Below are 24,300 nucleotides of genomic sequence, written 5' to 3'. Positions count from 1 at the left end.
GAGTCAATTATCTTATGAACTAATCTACCAACAATGGCATGATAAGTGACGGAATATCATGGCTCATACAATTAGTGAAAGTTTGATTTACATAGACTACTGGGACGCATGCCAAAAAATCTGTGTCTCAAACAGTTCGGTCCGATTAAAATTTTATAGGCTTCAGAAACACCGGCTATCTCAAGGCCATTACATTCGTGCCATTGACAAACGAGGTGAATGTGGCTCAATCTATGAGACTGTACCACGGCAGAGACTGTCCAACTACCACTACTTATGCACCATACAACAAGCCATCGAAGTATTTACCAGTATACCCAAGGAAGGAGTTATGGCACCATCAGGCCGGAGGAAGAACATAGTCATTCCTATGTGACAATTAATCTAGTTAAGAACACATTCTACCCTAAAAAATGTAATATATAAATCAGAAACTCAATAGAGACTTACTTGAAACCATGCGCCATGAGAGCCTCATCCATCTCCCGTGCTACCCCGCCTTGCGGCACTTGACTTCCACGCGCTGGAGTCACCCGCTATCCTCGAACCCTTTCAGATTCAGAATCTCCAACCGACCTACACCCCAGGAATCGACAAAAGCACCCACAAATTATAGAGAAATAGACATGAAATAAATTCTAAGCGAAGGAGTGCATGTATGCTCAATGAATTGCGCTCAACACGAGAGGAGAAAAGTAGCTGTAGGATTTATGAGGAAGTGAACCGGCAAGCACCAAAAAAATAAACAGAATGAGAGGGAGAAAATGACTTATTTGCATTTTTTAAGGAAACAAAAAAAAAAAAGGAGGACTTTTCCCATGTGGATTTTTTTTTCACTAACCGAAGATGTGTCTTCCTTCACTAACTAATTTAATTTTCTTTGCTCCAAATATCAAAGAATCCAAAAAATATTTAATTAGAAATTTTTTTTTCGAAAAATAAATGGAGCATTAATTGTAATTTTATTGAATTAAGCTTTAGTTAGCTATCTATTTTGTGGTGCTGGTCTTCTTGCGGTCACAAGAAAATGAAATCACTTCTATGCTTTTTTTTCCTTTTGTTCCAACACTTGTGTTCTTATGTGTCCATTTTTTTAGGATAGTTTCCCGTTATATACCTTGAATAAATAAAACAAGGGGTGACATGCCAACCTTTCCAAATCTAGCTTTATCAGCTTAACTAACGCATAAATGGATCATGTGAAGATACAATTGTTTATATAATGTATAATTGGCAATCTCTTCTCTACGAGTGATGTAGATTTACTTCAAATTATAATGTCATTGCTTTAGACATTTTGTCAACGTCAAAGAATTTGGAAAGCTCTCTAAATTTCGATCTCATAAAAATAAAAAAATGCAAAAAAAATGGTTCATATAAGTATGTTTTTGTAAGATAATTTTCTATGTTGACATGACTTATCTGGCTATTGTTTTAAACAAAAATTTAATGTTATTGTGCCAAAATTGGATATTTTTTCATGTATTTATTATTGACCAAAATTTGACCTTTAATAACTTTTCCGTAAGTTGTCCAATTGACTCGATTATTTTAAGAACGGAAAGCTCGCTATTCAATCTGTTTGAGATGTGATATATATATATATAGGTGAGTATCATGAATTTCCACTAATTAGACCAAATAGACTGTTGTGGTGAAATATCCGCCGATCACCCACTCTAATACAAACTAAATGCAGATACTTTACTCCGTCCTATGCAAACTTAAGTATTCACTTAAGAATCGCAACTTCTTCCCTTAGGGTTTGCAAGAATCACAACTTAAGTGACACTCACCCACTATGTCGTTTATGGATAAACTATTCAAAATGCTCACAAGAATCGCAACTTCTTCACTTTTTAGTTTGTTAAGACGAGCTTGTTAATGCGAATCGGCTAATCTCAACCAACTTAAATTCTAGGAATCGACAAGACCATCCACGAATTCTTGAGAAACAAATATGAAATAAATTCTAAGCAAAGGAATCCACGCACACTCAATCAACTGTACTCATCACAATGGCAAAAAGCTGAAGATGCTTGGCTTCTGAGAAAGTGATTGAGACAAGCATGAGAATGATTTAGAGAATGAGAGGGAGAAAAAGACTTATTTGTATTTTCTAAGGAAACAAAAGAAAAGAGTCCTTCTCCTATGTGATGGCATGTTTTTCCGCTGGCGAGGAATTTCAAAAATGTTTAATTAGAAGTTGTTTTTCGAAAAATAAATGGAGCATTAATTGTAATTGTTTCAAACAGAATTTCTATGTTATTGTGCCAAAGTGGAGTTTTTTATTCATATATTTATCGTTGACCAAAATTTAACCTTTACTAACTTGTTAGTAAGTTGTCCAATTGACTCGATTATTTTACCAATGGAAAGCTCGCTATCCAATCTCTTTGAGATGTAATTTGATTTTTTGTAGAAGTGAGTATGGTGAATTTTAGAGAATTAGACCCAATAGACATGGTGAAATATTATTGATATAGCCCTACCGCATTAGTTGTTGGAGTCAATTATCTTATGAACTAATCTACCAACAATGGCATGATAAGTGATGGAATATCATGGCACATACAATTAGTGAAAGTTTGATTTACATAGACTACTGGGACGCATGCCAAAAAATCTGTGTCTCAAACAGTTCGATCCGATTAAAATATTTATAGGCTTCAGAAACACCTGCTATCTCAAGGCCATTACATTCGTGCCATTGACAAACGAGGCGAATGTGGCTCAATCTATGAGACTGTACCATGGTAGAGACTGTCTAACTACCACTACTTATGCACCATACAGCAAGCCATCGAAGTATTTACCAGTATACCAAGGAAGGAGTTGTGGCACCATCAAGTCGGAGGAAGCACATAGTCATTCCTATGTGACAATTAATCTAGTTAAGAACACATTCTACCCTAAAAATTATAATATATAAATCGGAAACTCAACAGAGACTTAGATGAAACCATGCACCACGAGAGCCTCATCCATCTCCCGTGCTACCCCGTCTTACGGCACTTGACTTCTACGCGCTAGAGACACCCGCGTTTCTCGAACCCTTTCAAATTCGGAAGCTCCATGACTGCATGCACATGCTCCATATTGTGGAGGAATAGGCAACGCTTGCTCTTGAATTCCTCTTTAACTCCTTGGATCCTTATTTTAGCACCCTTACGCCTTAGCTTGGCCGCACGAAGCAAGTATCTCCTGAAGTAGAGAAAACAGAGATGTAATTGAAGAGAATCTTCATAACCATTAAAATCAATACTCACTTCTTATTTAGGGCATGTTTATTCCGACTTCTAGCTTTAGCATACTCTACTTCGGCCTGTTCTGGCTTGTGTAGGGCCATTAGAAGCTGTTGGGCTAGCACCGGTGCCATCGGGAAGAGAGCTAATCTGCAATGATCTTGAGAAACGGAGAACACAAATTTAGATTAAAAAACCAAATCAAGCATAGGTCAGGAAGCTTTATAAGACTAATTGAAGTCCACAAATGTGTAAGGACAATAACTCCTTCCATATTTTAATGATATAGTACATCAGAAAATAGTCTACTTATAGCTTCCGGTAAGTCGACATTAAACGTTATTATGAAATGGACAACATATTAATTTGCGGCATTTTGGTTTGGTTTTGCTTCTCGCCCGCTTAGTGAATATGCAGAATTTGATGAAATGCTCCAATTATGACAAAGCATGGTTCTACCGTCATAACCCTCCCCAATTTACATATGAACAGCAACCAAAGAACTAACGAGGCACACCTGGAGTACCAAAATGCAGAGACCTATTCACAACTCTCGATCGCAATTGAAACGCCACGTAGATTGAAGCCTAATGCAACAACCGAACTCACGACAGAAATGCTATAAAGAACTAATGATTCACAAAAAAGGACAACAGTCTATATTTACAATCATCATCATCAACGAGCATGCAGCCAAAATCACTTCATACGCAAGGAAAATTGAAATCTATGGAGCCTAATGCAATCGGTGGCATGGAGCTTACCGGGAATCCCGTCGGTCCACCGAATCTGACCGCAAATAAAAAGGAAGAAGCATCAAAGATGTATGACGAACACAAAAGTTTCGGTATCGCGGAAGAGAGAAAGCGAATGAAGGTGGTGAGTGTCGCGACCTAAAAGTCGTGTTTTCCAATTTTAGGTTAATGGATTGCCAAATTACTTAATTAGATTAGTCAATTTAGCTCGAACTCTCCCAAGTTCTACCAAATCGTGACTTAAGGTTCAAATGATTATTTTGTAAAATATTTTTATATTATGGAGCCGCCACTAATCATTTCTTGGTAGGTTGATTAGAAACCTAAATAAAATAGCGGGAGAAAATTATTTTATTTCTGCAAACCGGAGATCTTGAGTTCGGGACTTGGTTACATTAATTTATAAAATTAATGCCCTTTCTGTATCAATTTCATGAAAAAAGTTCGATTTGGTGATTTTGATGAATTCCAACTTGAAGCTTAAAGGTGCAAATTTTTTGGGTTTTCTTTTTATGAATTTTTTTTAGGTTTTTTTTGGTGTAATTTTCGAAATTAAAAATTAACGAAAAATGATGGTGGATCGATTCAAGATTATCTTAAATTTTTCGAATTCAATTTGCATTAATTCCCAAAATTTTTAAGATAATCTTTTTTACCCTATGTCTACATCTTTTAAAACCTATCCTAATTCAAAAGATTTTGTTTATTGAAGGTGATCCATGAGATAGGATTTCTAGAAAATCCTATCTTTCTAAAAACCAATAAGACACGGTTTTTAAGAAACCATATCTTCCTAATCTTCTTTTTTTTTTTTGAGATTCTGTGACATGAAAATTAACATGAGGCATGAATGATTTTTATTTGTTTCTTTTTTTTGAAATTTTTTTTTATTTTTTTGTGATTTTGGGTTTTTATGAATGAATTTAAATTCAAGTTGCAAATTTTTTAATGACAAAGATAATTACCGCTGAATCTCTCAAATTAAGTTTCGATTTGAAGCCTAACAGATCGACCCTAAAAATTCAAAATTCCCGCTATGGAAGTAATTCCACCTAAAGCCCGATAGATAGACTTATTCCCATATACGCGGTTGCGGATTAGGAAATTTTCCTAATCGATCACATTTTGAAAGATGTTTTATATCTTGAGTATATGCGAGGATTTTCAAATTTGTCCCGATTAAGCAAGTAATATATCACAAGATGTTCGAAAATATTCAACCTAGACTTCAAAATTGGCAGGTGATAATTACAAGATTACACGAGAATATTCAATTGTAGATATACATCAACCTCGAAAAAGTAATCAAATATTCTAATCTAGCAATATAATTTCTTAGACGTGCGATCTAATCTTCAATCCATTCGCAAAAATTTAAATTCGGAAATATACCTAGATTGCAATATTGTTTTCCAGTTTGAACCTTGTAGCTCAAGCTTGGTGATGGGATCGGCTCGCGACAACGGCTCGATGGAAAATCTGCTGGTCTTTGCGCTATGCAATGGTGTACAAGGTATTGAAGATATCACCGCCTACTCTAGAATCTTCAATAGCGTGACTCTTCATATAATTGTTGATAGACTTTTCGATTTTCGACAGTCGCCTATCCGACGCGCGTGTTTAGTGTCATTATTGCTTTGTAGTTTTTTAAGAGTCATTATTTGTTGTGTGTCTCGAGAGTCTTTTAGTATTCCGATGTGTAATTATTGCTATGTATCTGGATGAGTCTTTTCATGTACCTAGGGTATGTCGGGAGTCATGGTTTTAAGCTTATATATAGGCGAGTCTTGTAATCGTTTCGATAAGGTGAAAGTAAGGTGAATACAAAAAGTTATAGAGTCCATCCATCTCCTCCCTTGGAAACTTCTCTTGTGTGAAGAGAATCTTTCACCTTCGATAGTCTTCGATTATCTTGAGGATCGAGACGTGTTTCGCGACTACGAGTTTCAACATTTGGTATCAGAGCACGGTTATCGGGGACCGTGAATCAAGTCTTCCGGAGCGTGGTTCGTGAAGACGGTGATCAGCAACCATTGTTCGTGTGCAAGCGGTCGAGGACCGGAGTATGTCGAAGTTCTCACGGAGTACGATCAAGGACTGTAATCAATTGATTGGGACCAAGCCGGTCACTTTTCTCCAATTAGATGGCAGACGTATCAAGTTCGACGAACGGTATTGAGAAGCTGAACAATTCCAATTATAATAATTGGAGTACCCGCATGCAGTTTTATTTGCGGGGTCAAGATTTGTGGGATATTGTTGGTGACAACAACACCACGACAGCCACAAACGATGGTGATATGAGGAGATGGAACATCAAAGCGGGTAAGGCTCTTTACGCTCTTGTTGTGACTGTTGAAGATGACCTGTTGCAGCATATAAAGAGTGCGCAGACTCCCAATGAGGCATGGGATAACTTGGCAGCGTTGTTCGCGAGGTCGAATGATGCCAAATTGCAAAGGTTGGAGAATGAGCTGCTGTCGATGTCATAACAAAATATGACAGTGAGTCAGTATTTCTCCAAAGTTAAGTCTATTTGTGACGAAATTTCGAAGCTAGATCCGAATAATGCCATCTCCGAAACGAGAATGAGAAGGATTATTATTCACGGGTTAAAGCCGGAGTATAATGGTATTGTTACGGCTACTCGTGGATGGGCAACTCAACCAACGTTGACCGAACTGGAGAATATTTTGGCCAACCAAGAAACTTTAGATAATCAAATGTCTAAGGTTTCGATGAAGGGAGATGAGAGTGCCCTCTTCGGTGATAAGAGAGGGTTCAAGGGCCAGAGGAGAATCGGTGCTGACAATAAAGATGACAAGCCGGGAAAAAGTCATGTCGAAATGCAAAAGCAGCCAGCTCGTGGAGAATGGAAAAAGCGTCCGGGAGAGACGAGTCTTCAATCAGGGGGAGCTTGGCGGAATCACTATGGCAATGACAAAAGACGTAGTGGATGATGTTACGTCTATGGCAAAGAAGGTCATTTCGCCAGAGATTGTCGAGCAAAGAGAGTTGAAGGAAATGTCGCAGCTTCATCGAAGAGGAGTGATTTTGATGACAATGTGGAATGGGATTTTCATGCGTCTGTCGCAATGGAGGTGCAAGACGAGCTCGCTGCCTCGTCCATTGCCGAGTTGAACCATTCGATGGCTTTAATCACTGTAAGTGATAAGTCGATTAATTATGATGTTGACTGGATTGTTGATTCGGGGTGTTCGAATCACATGACAGAAGATCAAAGCAAGCTGTCGAATACGCTTGATTATACCGGTGGGCGTGTAGTCATTACTGTAGACGGCTCGAGGTTGCCAATTTCTCATATTGGTGAGACGGTGATAACTCCTCGATTCAATTCACAGCGAGTTGAATTGAAAAATATGTATCACGTGCTGGGGATGAAAAAAAATTTATTGTCTGTGTCCCAGCTCATAGACTTGGGTAATTATGTTATATTCGGTCCACGAGATGTTAAGGTGTACCGAAGTGTGAAGCCCACTAGTCGACCAATCATGGAGGGACGTCGATCGGAGTCCGTTTACGTGATGTCCGCTCAAACGGCATACGTAAACAAAACTCGGAGGAATGATACACCTGATTTGTGGCATACATGGCTTGGGCATGTAAGTTATCACGAGTTGAAAGTGATAATGCAGAATAATATGCTGAAGGGCCTCCCCCAGTTGAAAGTTCAAAAAGATGTGGTTTGTGTCGGATGTCGGTATGGAAAGGCACATCAGCTTCCTTACGAGGAATCATCATTCAAAGCTCATACGCCTCTCGAGCTCATTCACTCGGATGTGTTTGGTCTAGTGAAGCAATCGTCTATTAGTGGATCAAAGTATATGATCACATTTATCGACGACTTCTCCAGGTATGTTTGGGTTGATTTTATGAAAGATAAATTTGAGGCATTTATCAAATTTAAGGAGTTTAAGGAGAAGGTAGAAAGTGAAGTAGGCAAGAAGATTCTTTGCCTTCGTGCTGATAACGGGGGAGAATATACTTCTAATGAATTCACAAAGTATTTGAGAGAGTGCAAGATACGTCGACAGTTTACTTGTCCGTATACGCCACAACAAAATGGAGTTGTTGAGAGGAAGAATCGACATCTAGCAGAAACATGCGGGAGCATGCTACATGCGAAGAATGTTCCACCAAGATTTTGGGCTGAGTGTATGAAGACAACGGCTCATGTAATTAACAGATTATCACAAGCAAGGCTCGGCTTCGTTTCACCATACGAGAGGTTATGGAAGTGCAAGCCCGTGGTAAGTCATTTCAGAGTTTTTGGATGTGTATGTTATGCATTTGTGCCAGAACACCTTCGCAGCAAATTCGACAAGAAGGCGGTTCGATGTATTTTCGTGGGCTATGATGATCAACGTAAAGGGTGGAAGTGTTGTGATCCTATAACATGAGGTGCTATATTTCAAGGAATATGGTGTTCGACGAATTGTCGTCATGATGGTCACCTCAAGCCGTCGAATTGCCAAATTCACAGCATATCGAAGAAGAGTTTCAAGAAAGGCTGAAAGAATTTGATGAGGATCAGCCTATCGAAAGGATGTTGAAAAGGATGTCGAAGCCCAGTCACAAGGTTCGACAAGTTCATCCGGTGAGTATCGAATAGAAATAGAAGAATTTCGACCAAGTCGGGTAGAGGAACCTGAAGAAGAGGAGCCTCAACTTCGAAGATCACGGAGGCAGAGGAGGTCAAACCCTAAATATGTCAATGCGGCGTTGGATGAAGATGTTAGCGCAGTGGAGCCGTCGACATATGAGGAAGCATCGAAGGATGCAGAGTGGAGGAATGCCATGGAGGAAGAGATCCTCGCACTAAAGAAGAATGAGACGTGGGACTTGGTGTCGAAACCCGAAGAGGTACGTCCTATATCTTGCAAATGAGTTTATAAATTGAAAACTCGACCGGATGGGTTGATAGAGAGATATAAAGCACGTCTAGTTGCTCGAGGTTTTTCGCAAAAGTATGGCGTCGATTATGAAGAAACCTTTAGCCCAGTGGCCAAAGTTACTACTGTTCGAGTTACGTTAGCACTTGCAGCAAGCAAGTCATGAAATCTATGGCAGATGGATGTGAAAAATGCTTTTCTTCATGGAGAGCTTGATCGAGAAATATACATGGAGCAGCCGAATGGTTTCAAGAGCAAAAATCATCCAGAATATGTCCGCAAGCTAAAGAAAGCGTTATATGGCTTGAAGCAAGCCCCGAGAGCATGGTATGGGAAGATCACGGAATTCTTATTGAAAAGCGGTTATTCTGTAGCCCAGCGGACTCAAGCTTGTTCGTGAAGGCGTAAGATGGAAAGATAGCAGCTGTGCTGGTTTATGTGGATGATCTCATCATTACTGGAGATGATGAAGATGAGATATATCGAATTAGAGCCAATCTCTCTGTCCGTTTTCAGATGAAGGAGTTTGGACAGCTGAAGCACTTTTTGGGACTCGAGATTAATCGGACAAAGGAAGGATTATTCCTATGTCAACAGAAGTATACACGAGATCTCTTGGAGAAGTTCGGGATGCTCAATTGCAAGCCTATATCTACTCCGTTGGATGGGAATGCAAAGCTGTGTGCTGATGAAGGTCGAGAGTTAGAAGATTCGACCACGTACAGACAACCGGTAGGTAGTCTAATTTACCTTACCATAACTCGACCCGATATCGCTTTTGCAGTGGGAGTAGTAAGTCGATTTATGGAGAAGCCACGGAAGCCTCACTTGGATGCAGCCAAGCGTATCCCGAGGTATGTAAAGAAGACGTTTGATTTTGGCCTTTTGTACAAGAAAGTCTCATCGAGTGAGTTAGTCGGTTACTGCGATGCCGACTTTGCTGGAGATCAATACACAAGGCGCTCGACTACGGGATACTCATTTAATCTTGGATAAGAGTAGTATCTTGGTGTAGTAAAAGACAGCCGACCGTGTCTCTGTCGACGACAGAAGCTGAATACTGAGCAGCAGCAATGGCGGCTCGGGAGAGTTCGTAGCTAGTGCGATTATTGAAGGATCTCCATCAATCGATAGATTATTCGACAACATTGTTTTGTGATAATCTATGTGCTATAAGTTTGGCAGAAAATCCAATTTTTCATGCTAAAACAAAGCATGTGGAAGTACACTATCATTTTCTCCGAGAAAAGGTCTTGCGGGGCGAGATCAAAATGGAATACACCAAGACAGGTGATCAAGTTGCTAATATCTTCACCAAAGGTCTTGGAGCAGCAAAGTTCGATGAGTTTAGAACTTAGCTTGGTATGGTCGCGAGATCTGTCCTAAGAGAGAGTAGTCGGTGAGGGGGAGTATTGAAGATATCATCGCCTACTCTAGAATCTTCAATAGCGTGACTCTTCGTATGATTGTCGATAGACTTTTCGGTTTTCGACGATCGCCTATCCGACGCGCTGTTTAGTGTCATTATTGCTTTGTAGTTTTTTAAGAGTCATTATTTGTTGTGTGTCTCAAGAGTTTTTTAGTATTCCGATGTGTAATTATTGCTATGTATCTAGACGAGTCTTTTCATGTACCTAGGGTATGTCAGGAGTCATGGTTTTAAGCTTATATATAGGCGAGTCTTGTAATCGTTTCGATAAGGTGAAAGTAAGGTGAATATAAAAAGTTATAGAGTCCATCCATCTCCTCCCTTGGAAACTTCTCTTGTGTGAAGAGAATCTTTCACCTTCGATAGTCTTCGATTATCTTGAGGATCGAGACGTGTTTCGCGACTCTGAGTTTCAACACAAGGCACGTTTGGCGAGACTTGTGGAACACCTATGAAGGGCCTGCAAAGTCAACAATATCATTCAAGGAGATTACTACGCTGCATGTGGACTAGGCTTCGAAGGATTCTAGAGAATCGAGGCTCTCTCTTGAGATATATTAAAAAAACTTCATGGCAACGGTCTCTCATCGCAGGATAGAAAGGGTCAACGGCAGTGAGTCGGACTAGCGGGGGATAGTACCGACGAAGATGCTAGAACAGGATTCATCATCGTCATCAAAAGTAGAGACGAGACAGCTCGGACGAGGCGGCACAACGACCGATTCTTCATAGCCGTAGGCTTACTAGGTTGGAATGGAATCGCAAATCTGAAACTTCGTGGCCGCCCGTCAAGACGTTCAACAAATCAATAAGAAGTGAAAACCGCGAGCGATGACCTTCAGTACGTCTCGTGTGGATCTGCAAGAAAAGGAGAATTAAAGCAAAAAATTCACTTTTGTTGTTGACCTCACATGATCGTCACCTTGCATGGGGATGAGGACGTTATGATGTGGGCGCCCACTAATACTTGGACTTGTGGTGAAGCCTTAATGCCTGCAGATCAACTCCATGAACGAGAGACAGAAGTCCCTCTCTATCCTTTTCTTTTTTTCTTCTTTCTCTCAACTTCTCACGTAATTTTTTAGCTAGAAAATTTTCCCGACTCCCTCTCTCTCTCTCTCTCTCGCCCATAGCTCTCGACATTCTCCAATTTTCCCCCCATTTCGGCACTGAGAAGGATTGCTTCTTATAGGCGCGAGGGTCAGAGCACCGAAGGAAAAAACAGCAGATTTTATTTCATTGAGAATATGTTATTCTTTCTTTGCCATATTGACCGATTCTCTTCTTCGTGGGGATATCTTTTTTCAATTTACTAAGTCTAACTAATTCTATTAAACTTAGAAATCGCATGTTTACGTCCGTCTACCATTGATCCAATAAATAAAAAGAAAAGGCAATGCATGACTTGACGAAAAATAAAGTATGAATGTTAAGTTTTTTTTTTTTTTTTTTTTTAGAACTAAAATTAGTTCTAATTTTATGTAGAAAATGACTAAAAAGAAGAACCAAAATTTAGATGTCAACAGAGAGAGGGAGGAAATGAGTAGCTAAGTGCGCTCACCTGGAGGAAATTTTTTGAAAACTGAAGAGGAAGTTTGCGCTCAGTTTCCTCTTTATAGTTGCGTGGACGGGTTTCGGGTCGGACCCACACCTGATTTCGGGCACCCAATTTCAATCCTTCCGCGCTCGCTTATGAATGAATTAAGTTAGAATTCCAATTTTACTCGGCAAAAAGCATAATTTCGATGGTAACTCGGTACATTGAGTGAAACCTGCATTCTTATTATATAAAACGGACGCATCTTTAAATTTATTAAGCAAAAAATTAGAGCTCATGCTTTCGAATTGTTTTATTCCATGTGTCTCAGTCAAAATTAGAATAGACTAGAGATCAATTCAATTTCGATGTAGTGATAGATTTTCGTAATAAATAAAGCTATGCCCGATACACCTTATTAGGAAAATATCTCTATTCTCACATGTCATCACATCACGTGATGTGAATATGAGATTAACTACCGATTAGCGAGTGATTTAAAATGATTAAGCATAATACAAAAGCCTCTCCCTTGAGGTTTATGAAGCGGTTCATTTATTATTCATAATCCCCGCTACTGAGATTTAGAAAGAAAAAAACAAAGAAATGAATTGGTACCTAATTTTTGAAGTAGGACCTCCAATTCAAGAGGACGATTGGTAATATATAAACTATTGTCTAAACTATGAAGTGGGCCCTTTTGACTTGCTGCACTTTGGTTGGGCTTTTTCATTCTTGGCTGCTTTTATTGAATATGAATAGGGGAGAAGTTGTATGATTGTAACATGATTATCTTCACAGGAAAGAAAACTGAAATATGTCACAAATGAGAAATGAATTCCTTTCTTAGATGGAAACACAACATACCCCTGAAAGCACCTCCGGACTATGTATCTGCATAGGGAGAGAATTTGGACGGTAACTTTGGTCTTCTCCCCGAGAGTGCCAAACGAATCGGCAATAGCTTGAACATAGGTAGCAATTTTACAGGTGAAAGAATCCTACTAACATGTGTGTTAGCTCCAAATGCGTTCTTCCATATTCCGTGACAAGGATCCTGCACCAAGTAACGGTGGAGGTGTGCTAGCTAAACGCGGGCTTTCGGAGCAAGCAAATATTCTGAAGAGCTACAACGGATTAATTCTCTCCAAGGTCGAAGATGCGCAAGTGCTAATAGATATGCTGCACTCGCACTTCCAAAGTTGTGGCAGCATCCAAAAGGTTCAAGAATTGAGTTTTGATGGGGAGATCGTGCAGGCCGTGCAAATGGAGCTGCAATGTGCTGGGTTCATCCCGAAGGGCTATGCAGACGGACTCCTTGTCACTCCAATCTTTGGATTCCTACCACCAGCTTAGTCGATCAAAATAGACTGTTCTTATTGATTCATCCGTTTTAGGTGGTCCCACGTCATTCTGCTTGTAATAGTATCTATGCACTTTATTTTTATTTTGTTAGTCTTTTAAAGTAGTTGTCTTTTAATTTGTATTGAGTCTTTATGTTTCTTTACTGCAAACTCTTAATTAGCAATGAAATTATCCTTTTTCGACCAAAAAAAAGTAGTTGACTTGTTATCTCCAGCGCGTTTTATACATAAAGTTTGTGACTAGAGTTTAAAAATATGCGATTAGACATGCCAGGAGAAGAGAAATAACTTCACTTGGAGACAAAACAACTTCAACATAGTCTAAAATACCCCCGACTTCTCAATATTTAAAAACAAAATCTGGTATATATATTATTTTATTTTATTTTATTTTTGGATCCGAGTCAAGATCAGACTTGACCTGAGAAATAGTTAAGTTGAACCATTTTTAGTCTCAATCGCCATTAATAATACCTTGTACTTTTAACGAAAGAAAGGAAAAATCACTCTTGCACACGCAAGCCTGCTTTTGACAAAAAAAAAAAAAAAAGGGACAGCGTCTCATATCTCATTTAAAAATTTCTATGCCTTTTTTGCCCTTTCGACTATCTTATTCCTGTCACCATCAAATTCAATAATTCATATCTTTGATATATTGATGCCACGTCCAATTTCGTGCAATAAAAAGCCAAATTCGTGCTCCGCGTACTCCACATCTCGTATTTTATCTCGGACTATCTTAGGCCAATGATAAATCCTAGATAAATTAGATAAGTAAAGAATACGAAAAGCTTGATTTTTAAAAATTATATTTAATTCCTGTGAAAAGAAGGGTTTCTCCTTTTTTTACGTTATATATATTATTTTGTTCTTTTTCCTTTTTGAATAATGAATCTTCACTCTCATCATAGCTGCCCTGTAATTTAATGAGGAAGATGATGAAAGTCCCAAACGTCTCGTGAAAAGGCAATGGCCTAATTATGTTCTGCCGTAGCCAGAAAATTTATTCCACGATTGATAAGAAGAAAAGTAGAAGAACGACCTAATAATGAAAAAAATTTGTCTCGTAGAAGATCGATGTTAAACATTTAAAGTAAAAATATTTGTGCGTGGTGTGGGCAGAAAATAATACTTTCAAGGACATCACTGCATCAAAAACTTCCTTTGTTCTCCCCCAAGCTTTTGTGTGCATTGGTGGCCACGGTTCGGAATTGGCCAATTCCGGTTCATGAACCGGCAGTTCCGATTCGTAGCCACTTTCCCACGAGAGGTTTTGTCTGCATAAATATCCAGTTAGAACTACCGCAGGATGTATGCCTCTTAAAAGTACAACCACAACCACTCCACCAGTAAAAGCTTTCAGCAAACATTGTCCATCCAATGTCATCAATGTTCATGAAATGATTGGAAAGATGATCCATAAATACATGTAAGAGAGGCTTACAACTAGCATGTATCCTTATGAAATTGTTACCTTCATGGAGCAGCTGTGCAAAAAAAACATCTTTCTAACATACGAGCCGACACTGACACGTTCGCTGCAAATACTTATATTGAGAGATGTTCAAGTAATACTATGAAAGCATAAGTATCTAAATGAATGTGAACAGAAAAATTAGAACTCAACCTTAGGATGAGAATGGTGGAGGACAGATGCAGTGCGCATGAGAACTAAACTCAATGAAAGACCGGCTTCACTTTCATCAGGAAAGTTAGTCACAGTGTGAGTTTGATGCAACTCTGAAATCTTTATCCTTGAGCTTGTGTCTTCTCATTCTATAGAACCGACTAGATTATCTTCTCAGTTGAACGAGTAAGATGTAGTACAGAGAACTAGCCTTCGTGAGAAGATGTGATTGTGAGATTATTGGGTGGCAGATGGAAGTTCAAAAGTCATGATATATGTAATTATAAGAAGAGCGAAGCCATCAATAAGTGAAGAACCAAATGGTCCAGAAAGAGGTCATCTTACATTTAATTTCTCTAGAAGAGCTGGTCGCTGTTGCTTTCGACTCAAGAATTCTTCATTACTTGCTTATCCTTCTTTAGAGTGGCTTGAAGGTATACATGAATGAGACCCCTACAAAGAAATCAATGTTGAATGGTTGATAGTATCATGTTGGCGTTTTCTAGTAATTCGTAAAGCAGATGATACTGAATTTGTACCTCCAAATCTTTTAGATTTTGATGGAAAGAACTTTGATCTGAGACTACATTAGGATCAACTTCATTTGTCTCCTCTTCAATATTGTCTGCTGCCCTAGCTGCAAGTTCTTCCTTCTCAAGTTCCTCCCCTTTGGGCATAAGGCGAACATAATCTTCATCTTCATTTACAAATTTCCCCTTGTCTTTCACAGAGATACTAGGAGCATCTTCTTTTCGACCTGAATTAAAATGGGAGAGGAGGTGGAGGCATCAACCCTCTGTTAACAATTAGAATACTAATACACACAGACTTACAGCGGACAAAAGCTTAGGTTAAGACAACTACCAAATGCAACACATTACAGATAAGGACATAAGATACCAGATTCAGATGCTCCTTCATCAGATTCCTCCCCAGAGAGTTCTTCCCTTATCTCTACCCGACCCTCCTGGTGTATAAGTGGAATGCAGATATACTTAGAAAAACGTGTCAAGATGAAGATATGCCCGAAAAACTTCACTGAAGCTGTAAAGAGAAATATTTCTTTCAGCATTAAGGCTTTGTTTGGGAGGATAAGTAAAATTTGAGGCAATGAAAATGGGTGCGGAAAAGTGGGGATGATTCCAAACCTTTGTCAGAAGCAAAAAGGACGGAACTCTTAAATATTTAGCATTTTCTTCTCCTATTTTCTTTCCCTAGCTCTCCCAAGTAGAGCATAAACAGGAGGCACAGCAGATGTGCCTTATCTAGTGAGTAATAAGATCAAAGTTCACTCATGATATCAATGTTCCGATGGAGTTTGTTTGCAAAATCTATCTACACCAAAACACTTCAAGAAGGTTAAGGCACATTATAGGCTACTGTAGGAATAATAGTCTAATATCTACCTCAATCAGCTGTCCAGAAGCTCTTTCTAATCTCATGTGAGATTCAACTTTAATTTGTCAATCAGGAATCAACACACGATCATCAGAAATTTAGATAAAATCTTTGTCTACCAGTTCGAGGTCCAACAATGGTCCAAGGAGCATAGACAAGCTATCATCCTGAAAGAACCTATAAAAACTCCATGAATTACAAATCTGATTACCAACACAAGACAACAATCATGAAAACTTTCTAACGTCAGAAAATCTAAGAGAACCAATCATTCAACGACCCCAATTAGATATCAGTACCTAGATCAGATGCCACGGAGACTTCTGTTCTCCAAACATAAAGCCTCATTACCTCTCATAACAAATACCGAGATGATAAAACATGATACGATGAAATTTACAGCTACTTCAGAAGCTGTCCCGTCAAGTGTTGAGTTTCGATGGGGATATATATATATATATATATATATATATATATATATATATATGAGAGAGCGACAAAAGAAACACTTTCAAAGTCATGGCGATCTGCGGCGATCGGTGGAGAATGGCAGGCGGTGGCTGGCGGCAATAGGTGGCGGCGGCAACGGGTGGCGGCAAGCTAAGGTGACAAATTTAAAAAAAAAAAATTAGTTGTATTTCACAAAAGTCCCTTGGCTCAAAGTACCTCTAGAGGTACTTCGGGTGAAGAGCCTTTAGAGAAAATTGAAATAAGGAACCAAACCAAGACATGTCGGTTACCGAACCAGTACTCACCGGTTTCAAAAAATTGAAATAAGGAACCAAACCAGTATATGTCGGTTACTATCCAAAATTAGACGGTTGGGTACGGTTTAGTCGGCGTTGGTTGGAAACTCGATTTTTTTGCTAACCCCTACGACCTGCAATAACCGCCTTCTGCCGCTAATCGTAGTCGCTCATCGCCAATCTTCATCGGCCGCTCCCCATCGCAACCCGCGAGCGCCGCCAACCGCCAACCGCCAATCATCGCTGCCCATTCATAGACCTCTGCCGGCTGCCACCAACCACAACTCGTGACAACCGCCACCCACCGACCACCTCCCACGAACGCCCCCCCCCTCGGCCAACCGTCGCCAATCGCCGCCCATCTCCACCTTCGACCACCGCTAATCGCCACCAACTGTCGACCATCGCTCACCGCCGACCTTCGCCGGCCGTGACCGCCACCCCCCGTCGCAAATAGCCGACCGCAGCCGCCGCCAACTATTGCCAACCGTTGATCAGCGTTGCACCCCCAAGCCGCCAACCGTCAACCATCTCGCGCCTGCTGCTACCGTCTACAACCGAGTCGCCATCTCTGCTCGCCGCAATCTACAATCGAGTCTCTGTCTCCGATCGCCATAGTAAAAAAATAAATAATATTTTTTTGATAATGAAAATTATTTATTAAAGAAATTTTAAAAATGAAGCAGAAATTTTACGACCGCCAACAATAATTGTTCACGGAATATTTTGTGTTAATAAAGTTGCAAAAATAAAAAATTTTAACTGTTACCAAACGAATTTTCCGATAAAAAATCAACATATAGAGTAGAAGTAGAAAAATCAACTTTTGCTTCTAAGTAGAAGTAGAAAAATCAACTTCTGGCCAAAAATTGATTTTTGGAGTAATTGCCATGCGCGCACTTAGTATCTCCCCAAAAAGGAATTTTTTGTGCTAAATCTAATGTCACTAAATCTGATTGAGGGAGATATGGGTCGCTGATTATCCATAAATCGCAAGTCTTTTTGGATTCCTCATGGACATCATTATAATGACTTCTGCAGAAATCAAGATGCCCCACCAAAATCCTTCATATCAAAGTTCTGTAACAACATTCTTTTTCTTTCAAGATGTCATCGACATAAATAAGGAGAACAATAAATTTCCTCCTACTGATCTTGTAATGTATACACCGATCTAACTTGTTCTCAATAAACCCAAAAGAAATAACAACATTATGAAACTTTAAGTACCACTGTCTAGAAACTTGCTTCAAAATGTAGATAGACTTTTTCAACTTACAAACTAGATTACCTATATCATTTGCTGCAAAATTGTTAGGTTATGCCATATAAACATGTTCATTAAGATCTCCATTTAGAAAAGCAGTTTTAACATACATTCGGTGAATCTTCATGTAAAAATAAGTTACCAAAGCTATGATCACTCTAAAAGGGTCTTTTGAAGAGACTTGAGAAAAGGTTGCCGCATAGTCTACTCCTTTTCTCCGAGCGAATCCCTTAGCTATTAGTCTAGCTTTAAATTTCTTAATCTTTCCCGTGGAATCCCTCTTGGTCTTAAACACCCATTTACAGCCGATGAGTTTATAACCTTCAGGTAATTCAACAAGCTCCCAAACATCATTACGTTTTATAGATAAATGGTCTAGCCGTTAGGACGTTAGAGTCTAAATGCAGTAACCGAGTTTCAAAGTCTCGGTGGAACCTTTTTGCCGCATCCCTTATAGTACTCCTCCCAGTCCCATGCAACATGATGTAGCAATTTTGTCTTTCATTCTGCATGTTCTGTATAATAATTTGGTGTGGGATTTGTTCTGTTTTAATTTTCTTTAATTGGACTACCATAATCAGTAGAAAACTTCTATATTTTTTGTTGTTGTTAGAATATGATTTCGTGAATTTTAGAATTTATGAATTGATAAAGTCTACAATGCGTCCATGATATACAAAGAAGCAAAAAAATATGTTCCTTTTCAAAATTCAAATTCACTGTGGTTCTCTTACCCTTTATTATTTGCTAGAAGGATATCGATTCGCTTTTTCAGGAGAAAATCGATAGCTTCTCTAAAAATAAAATTGTCGGATCAATATTGTATCCAAGTTGCCTTCAAATAGGTAGATCCTATTTTACATCGAGATAGGTACGGTGCTTTAACAGGTTAGTGGATTGTTATTGTCATTTGTAGTGTGCTATTATAATCCGTTAGGGAAATTAGTACGTGAATTGGAGCCTCATAAGAAGACCTCAAGTCGGTTCTTATGCGCTTCTTAACAACGATGGAATAGCTTGTCTTGCGACATTTGCAGAAAATTTGCTGTTCCCATGGGCCGATAAATTTGTAACCTATACAAGTTACTCTCTAATCAGCATGATGTCTGCGGCTAAGTTTTTGTTCATTAGCTCGCTTAATCTAAAGGCAATCGTTGACAGGAGTATATGGTTTTCGGTCACTTAAAGCTTGGAATTCATTGCTTGCTTCTCCAATTTGGGCCCATGAAGGTGCAGCCCAAGTACCATGGGTCGGGTCGGGTCGGGTCCGCCCTGTCCGGGTTTGCGCTAAAATTCAAAATATATAAAGAAAAGCCCAACTTTCCCTCTATTTTTCCTTCTCCTGCCCAGCGCCACTCTGCCAGTTCTGGAAGTGGAGGGTTCTGCAATCGCACCCGCCGTCGCTTTTCAAAATCTCACCTAAAATCCTAGCCATCGGAGCTCCTGCTCAAGCTGTAGCTACCCATGGAGTGGAATCAGGAGACGCTTCAATTCCTCTCCCAATGATTCCTCGACACCCTCTCTCCGGCCCCCGGCCCCCGCCGCCAGGCCGAGTCCTCCCTCTCGGACGCTTCCGAACGCCCCAACTACGCCCTCGCCGTCCTCCGCCTCGTCGCCGAGTCCTCCGTCGACGAGCAGATCCGCCAGGCCGCCGCGGTCAACTTGAAGAACCATCTCCGCACTCGCTGGCCCCCGTCTCCCCCCGATTCCCACGCTCCCGCCCCTTCCTCACCTCCGATCCCCGACTCCGAGAAGGAGCAAATCAAAGCCCTCATTGTCCCTCTGATGCTGTCCTCGTCGGCCCGAATCCAGAGCCAGCTCAGCGAAGCCCTAGCCGTGATCAGCAAGCACGATTTCCCCAAGCTGTGGCCTGCGTTGCTCCCTGATCTTGTGTGCAATCTCCAGAAGGCTTCGCAGGCCTCTGACTATGCCTCCATCAACGGGATTCTCGGTGCCGCCAACTCCATTTTCGATAAGTTCCTTCACCAGTACAAAACCAATGATTTGTTGCTCGATTTGAAATATTGCTTGGATAATTTCGCTGCGCCTTTGTTGGAGATATTCCTGAGGACTGCTAAGCTAATCGATGAAACTTCGTCTTCTGGTCAAGCTGTAAACTTGCGTCCTTTGTTCGTGTCTCAGCGGTTGTGCTGTCGGATTTTCTATTCTCTTAATTTGCAAGAGTTGCCGGAATTCTTTGAGGATCATATAGGAGAGTGGATGGGTGAGTTCCAAAAGTACCTTACTGCTAGATATCCTGCACTTGAGAGCGTTGGCCCTGACGGGCTCGCCCTTGTGGACGAGCTTAGAGCTGCTGTGTGTGAGAATATTAGTCTTTATATGGAGAAGAATGAGGACGAGTTTCAAGGTTATTTGGATAAGTTTGCATCTGCTGTTTGGAGTTTACTTGGGGACGTGACTCAGTCCTCTAGTCGTGATAGGTTAGCCATTACGGCGATTAAGTTTCTGACGACCGTTAGTACGAGCGTGCACCATAAGTTGTTTGAAGGTGGGGGCGTGATTCAGCAGATATGTCAGAGCATTGTGATCCCTAATGTGCGTTTGAGGGAGGAAGATGAGGAACTCTTTGAGATGAATTATGTTGAGTTCATTAGGAGGGACATGGAAGGTAGTGATCTTGATACTAGGAGAAGGATTGCATGTGAACTTCTGAAAGGGATTGCTACATATCATAAGGCAGATGTTACTGCCATTGTGTCTGCTCAGATACCGAAGCTTCTGAGCTCATTTGCTGCAAACCCAGCTGCCGACTGGAAGGACAAAGATTGTGCCATATACTTGGTTGTTTCACTGGCGACAAAGAAGGCTAGGGGTAATGCTGTTTCTACTGATGTTGTTGACATTGAGAGCTTCTTCACGTCTGCTATAGCACCAGAGTTGCAGAGTCAGAATGTGAACGAGTTTCCCATGCTAAAGGCGGGTGCTCTTAAGTTCTTCACATTGTTTCGGAGTCAAATACCAAAGGGCATTACCTTGCCGTTGTTTCCTTATGTGGTTAGGTATCTTAGTTCGGAGTCCAATGTAGTTCACTCTTATGCTGCAAGCTGCATTGAAAAGCTTTTGCTTGTTAGAGATGAGGGTGGGAAAGCAAGATACACCTCTGCAGATATGAGCCCCTTTTTTATGGATACAATTAACAACCTTTTCACGGCTTTGCGATTTCCCGAATCTGAGGAGAACCCGTACATTATGAAATGTATCATGCGAGTCCTTGGGGTTATTGACATCTCCCAAGGGATCATCGCTGCACATTGTATCGCTGGGTTGACCTCCATTCTGAATGAAGTTCGTAAAAACCCAAAAAATCCAGTTTTTAACCATTATTTATTTGAGTCAGTGGCTGTTCTTGTCAGGAGGGCTTGCGAGAAGGATGCCTCTTTAATATCATCTTTTGAAGGAAGCCTCTTTCCTAGCCTCCAGGCGATATTGGCCAGTGATCTTACTGAGTTCTGGCCCTACGCATTTCAGCTGTTGGCTCAGCTTGTTGAATTGAACAGACCACCCATTCCAGCTAGTTACATGCCGGTTTTTGAGATTCTTTTGTCACCTGATCTTTGGAATAGAGGTCCAAATGTCCCTGCACTTGTGCGTCTGCTTCAGGCATTTCTTCAAAAGTCACCGCACGAACTCAGTCAGGGAGGTAGGCTAAGCCAGGTGCTTGGCATATTCTACAAACTAGTCCTGTCCACAAGCACAGAGGAACAGGGCTTCTTTGTCCTCAACACTGTTATTGAGAATCTAGATTGTAGTTTGATTGCGCCCTACATGCCCCACATCTGGCATGCCTTGTTTACACGCCTCCAGAATAGACAGACCATGAAGTTTGTGAAGTCTCTTTTGATATTTATGTCACTGTTTCTGGTCAAGCATGGTCCCTCTAACCTTGTCGACTCAATGAATGCTGTCCAGCCCAATATTTTTGTCTTGATTTTGGAGCAGATTTGGATACCAAATCTGAAGTTGATCGCGGGGAATGTTGAACGTAAATTAACTGCGGTTGCTTCAACGAGGCTGCTCTGTGGAAGTCCACTAGAAGCTAGTGGACATTGGGAGAAGAAGCTAGACAGCATTATGACCTTGCTTTCACGCCCTGAGGAGGATACGCTTGTGGAAGAGGCCAGATGCTCCAGATGTAGCTGAAAATGTCGGTTATACTGCCACTTTTGTCAATCTCCACAATGCTGGAAAGAAGGAAGAGGACCCTTTGAAGGATATAAGGGAACCAAGAGAATTTTTGGTGACTTCCCTGGCAAGACTGTCTGCCCTGTCTCCTGGGAAGTATCCTCAGATCATCAGTGAGAATCTTGATCCACTAAACCAGAATGCATTACTTCAGCTCTGCAGCACTTATAACTGCCCTATTGTTTGAGAAGGTACTAAACAGACTTTGCAAGTCTGTGTCTCTACTATTTCTTTCATTTCACTATGCAAGACATGTCTGTGTTTTTCTGTTGGGAGTATGTCTTGCAACTCACGGAACATCAATGCATTAGAATCGACAACTGATTATTCAGAGTAAAATGGACTTAGTTTGTATTTATTTGTATTTCGTAAGACCTTATGTCGTAATGACTTTTTGGAGCATATTTCATGGTTCATTTTTAGCAATAAGCTGGAAAACACAAAGGCATTTCCGAAGTTGCTTTGGGAGTATAAGTTGGATTACCGTTATTTTGTACACTTTCATATTCCGCTTTTGCCCTTCACTCTTTCTTTTTCAGGCTGACGAGATTAAGTGACCCAACTAGTCATTTTTTAAGTTATGGAAAAGTTTGGTGATGAGATCTTTCTATTACACACTTTTATATAGTTTCCCTTGCGTGCCCTACACGGTGTGATGTCTAATGACACGTCTAAGGAAACTTTATCGAGTTTAGGTAAGCATTTGTATATCATCTGTACTTCTGTAGTCCCCTTGCATCCTGAACGATGGGTTTTATAGCAAAAACCTTGGTTAATTAAAAACTTAAATTCCGGTTGCTGATCCTGCTTGTTCTAGGGTTATTTTATCTAAAATCCAGACTCTTTGCAGTTGCTGAACAATAACACCACGCATTTTGTTGATTCTTTGTTCTGTGAAAGACGGTCACGAGGTCTTCTCATCATCAGTATCTTTTTGCAGATATGGAGGCTCATTTGGTGGTTCTTTTTGCAAGTTGCATGCTGCTTAAAGTTATGAGCAAATGGAATTAAGACTTCCAAGTGGTGCCGTTATCTTGTTGGCGGATGGGGTTTTACAGAGCGTTTTACATGATAATCGCATCGAAGCTTTACACGGTTTTGAGTCCTACAGCTCTTTGGTCATAGTTTGGAAATTTTTTTATTTCAGGTTGTATAAATCTTTATTTCGTTGTTGATTATACCCTGAGTCTTGCTTTAAAATGCGGCAGTGACTGTAAATCCTGTTCCAACTTTGCCCGAGTCTTGCTTAAAATGTGGATGTGACTTCAATCCTGGTCAAGATCATTAGTTGTATCGTCGTTTGGTTCTTCTTTCTTTTATCTTCAATTTGCTATAAGATGGTCACTTCTTTGTGTGACTTGTCATCTTGTCGATCACAAAATTAGCATCTTTCTGAGTGAAGGTGGATCAACCTAGTGTCCCTCGAATGGGCTCCTTGTCCCATGGACTCGTGGCAGAGGCTTCTTTTTCCTCCTCATGACCTCAAAATGTATTCGAGAGTAAATCTAGCAGCTGGTTTTATAAGGACTGGCCTACTATGTACATCTACAACATCGATTGCACATCCGCCAAAGGCGGGGAAAGCTACATTGATTTGAGAAACTACTAATGACCAGAAAAATTTACACATTGGCAAAACTAATTCCATGTCAACCGATTACGCAACCACGTGCATTATCTAAAAGGAGGCAATGACCACCCGACGGTCCATCCCCCAAGCAAAGCTCAAGCCTAATGCCACGGTGAGCGCATACTTAGTAATGTCTAGCCACATTGGTCCCCGTTTTCCCTGTCTAGTATTGGCATTCTTACGAGG

The 24,300-nt window shown here is 40.4% G+C and overlaps 1 protein-coding gene across 1 annotated transcript; it reads left to right on the top strand.

Moving 5' to 3' along the window:
• The first annotated feature begins 19,572 nt into the window (after window positions 1-19,572).
• On the top strand, window positions 19,573-23,757 carry LOC115731585 (exportin-2-like). Its single transcript, XM_048271053.1, is given in 3 exon segments — window positions 19,573-22,418; window positions 22,420-22,675; window positions 23,423-23,757. Coding segments are annotated over 2 exon segments (2,925 nt in total). The 5' UTR covers window positions 19,573-19,745; the 3' UTR covers window positions 22,672-22,675; window positions 23,423-23,757.
• Window positions 23,758-24,300: the final 543 nt, after the last annotated feature.

Source organism: Rhodamnia argentea, chromosome 10 (assembly GCF_020921035.1).
Source record: "Rhodamnia argentea isolate NSW1041297 chromosome 10, ASM2092103v1, whole genome shotgun sequence".
Lineage (NCBI taxonomy): Eukaryota > Viridiplantae > Streptophyta > Magnoliopsida > Myrtales > Myrtaceae > Rhodamnia > Rhodamnia argentea.
The sequence above is the reverse complement of the archived record's forward strand: the minus strand, read 5'-3'. Positions and strand labels throughout refer to the sequence as shown.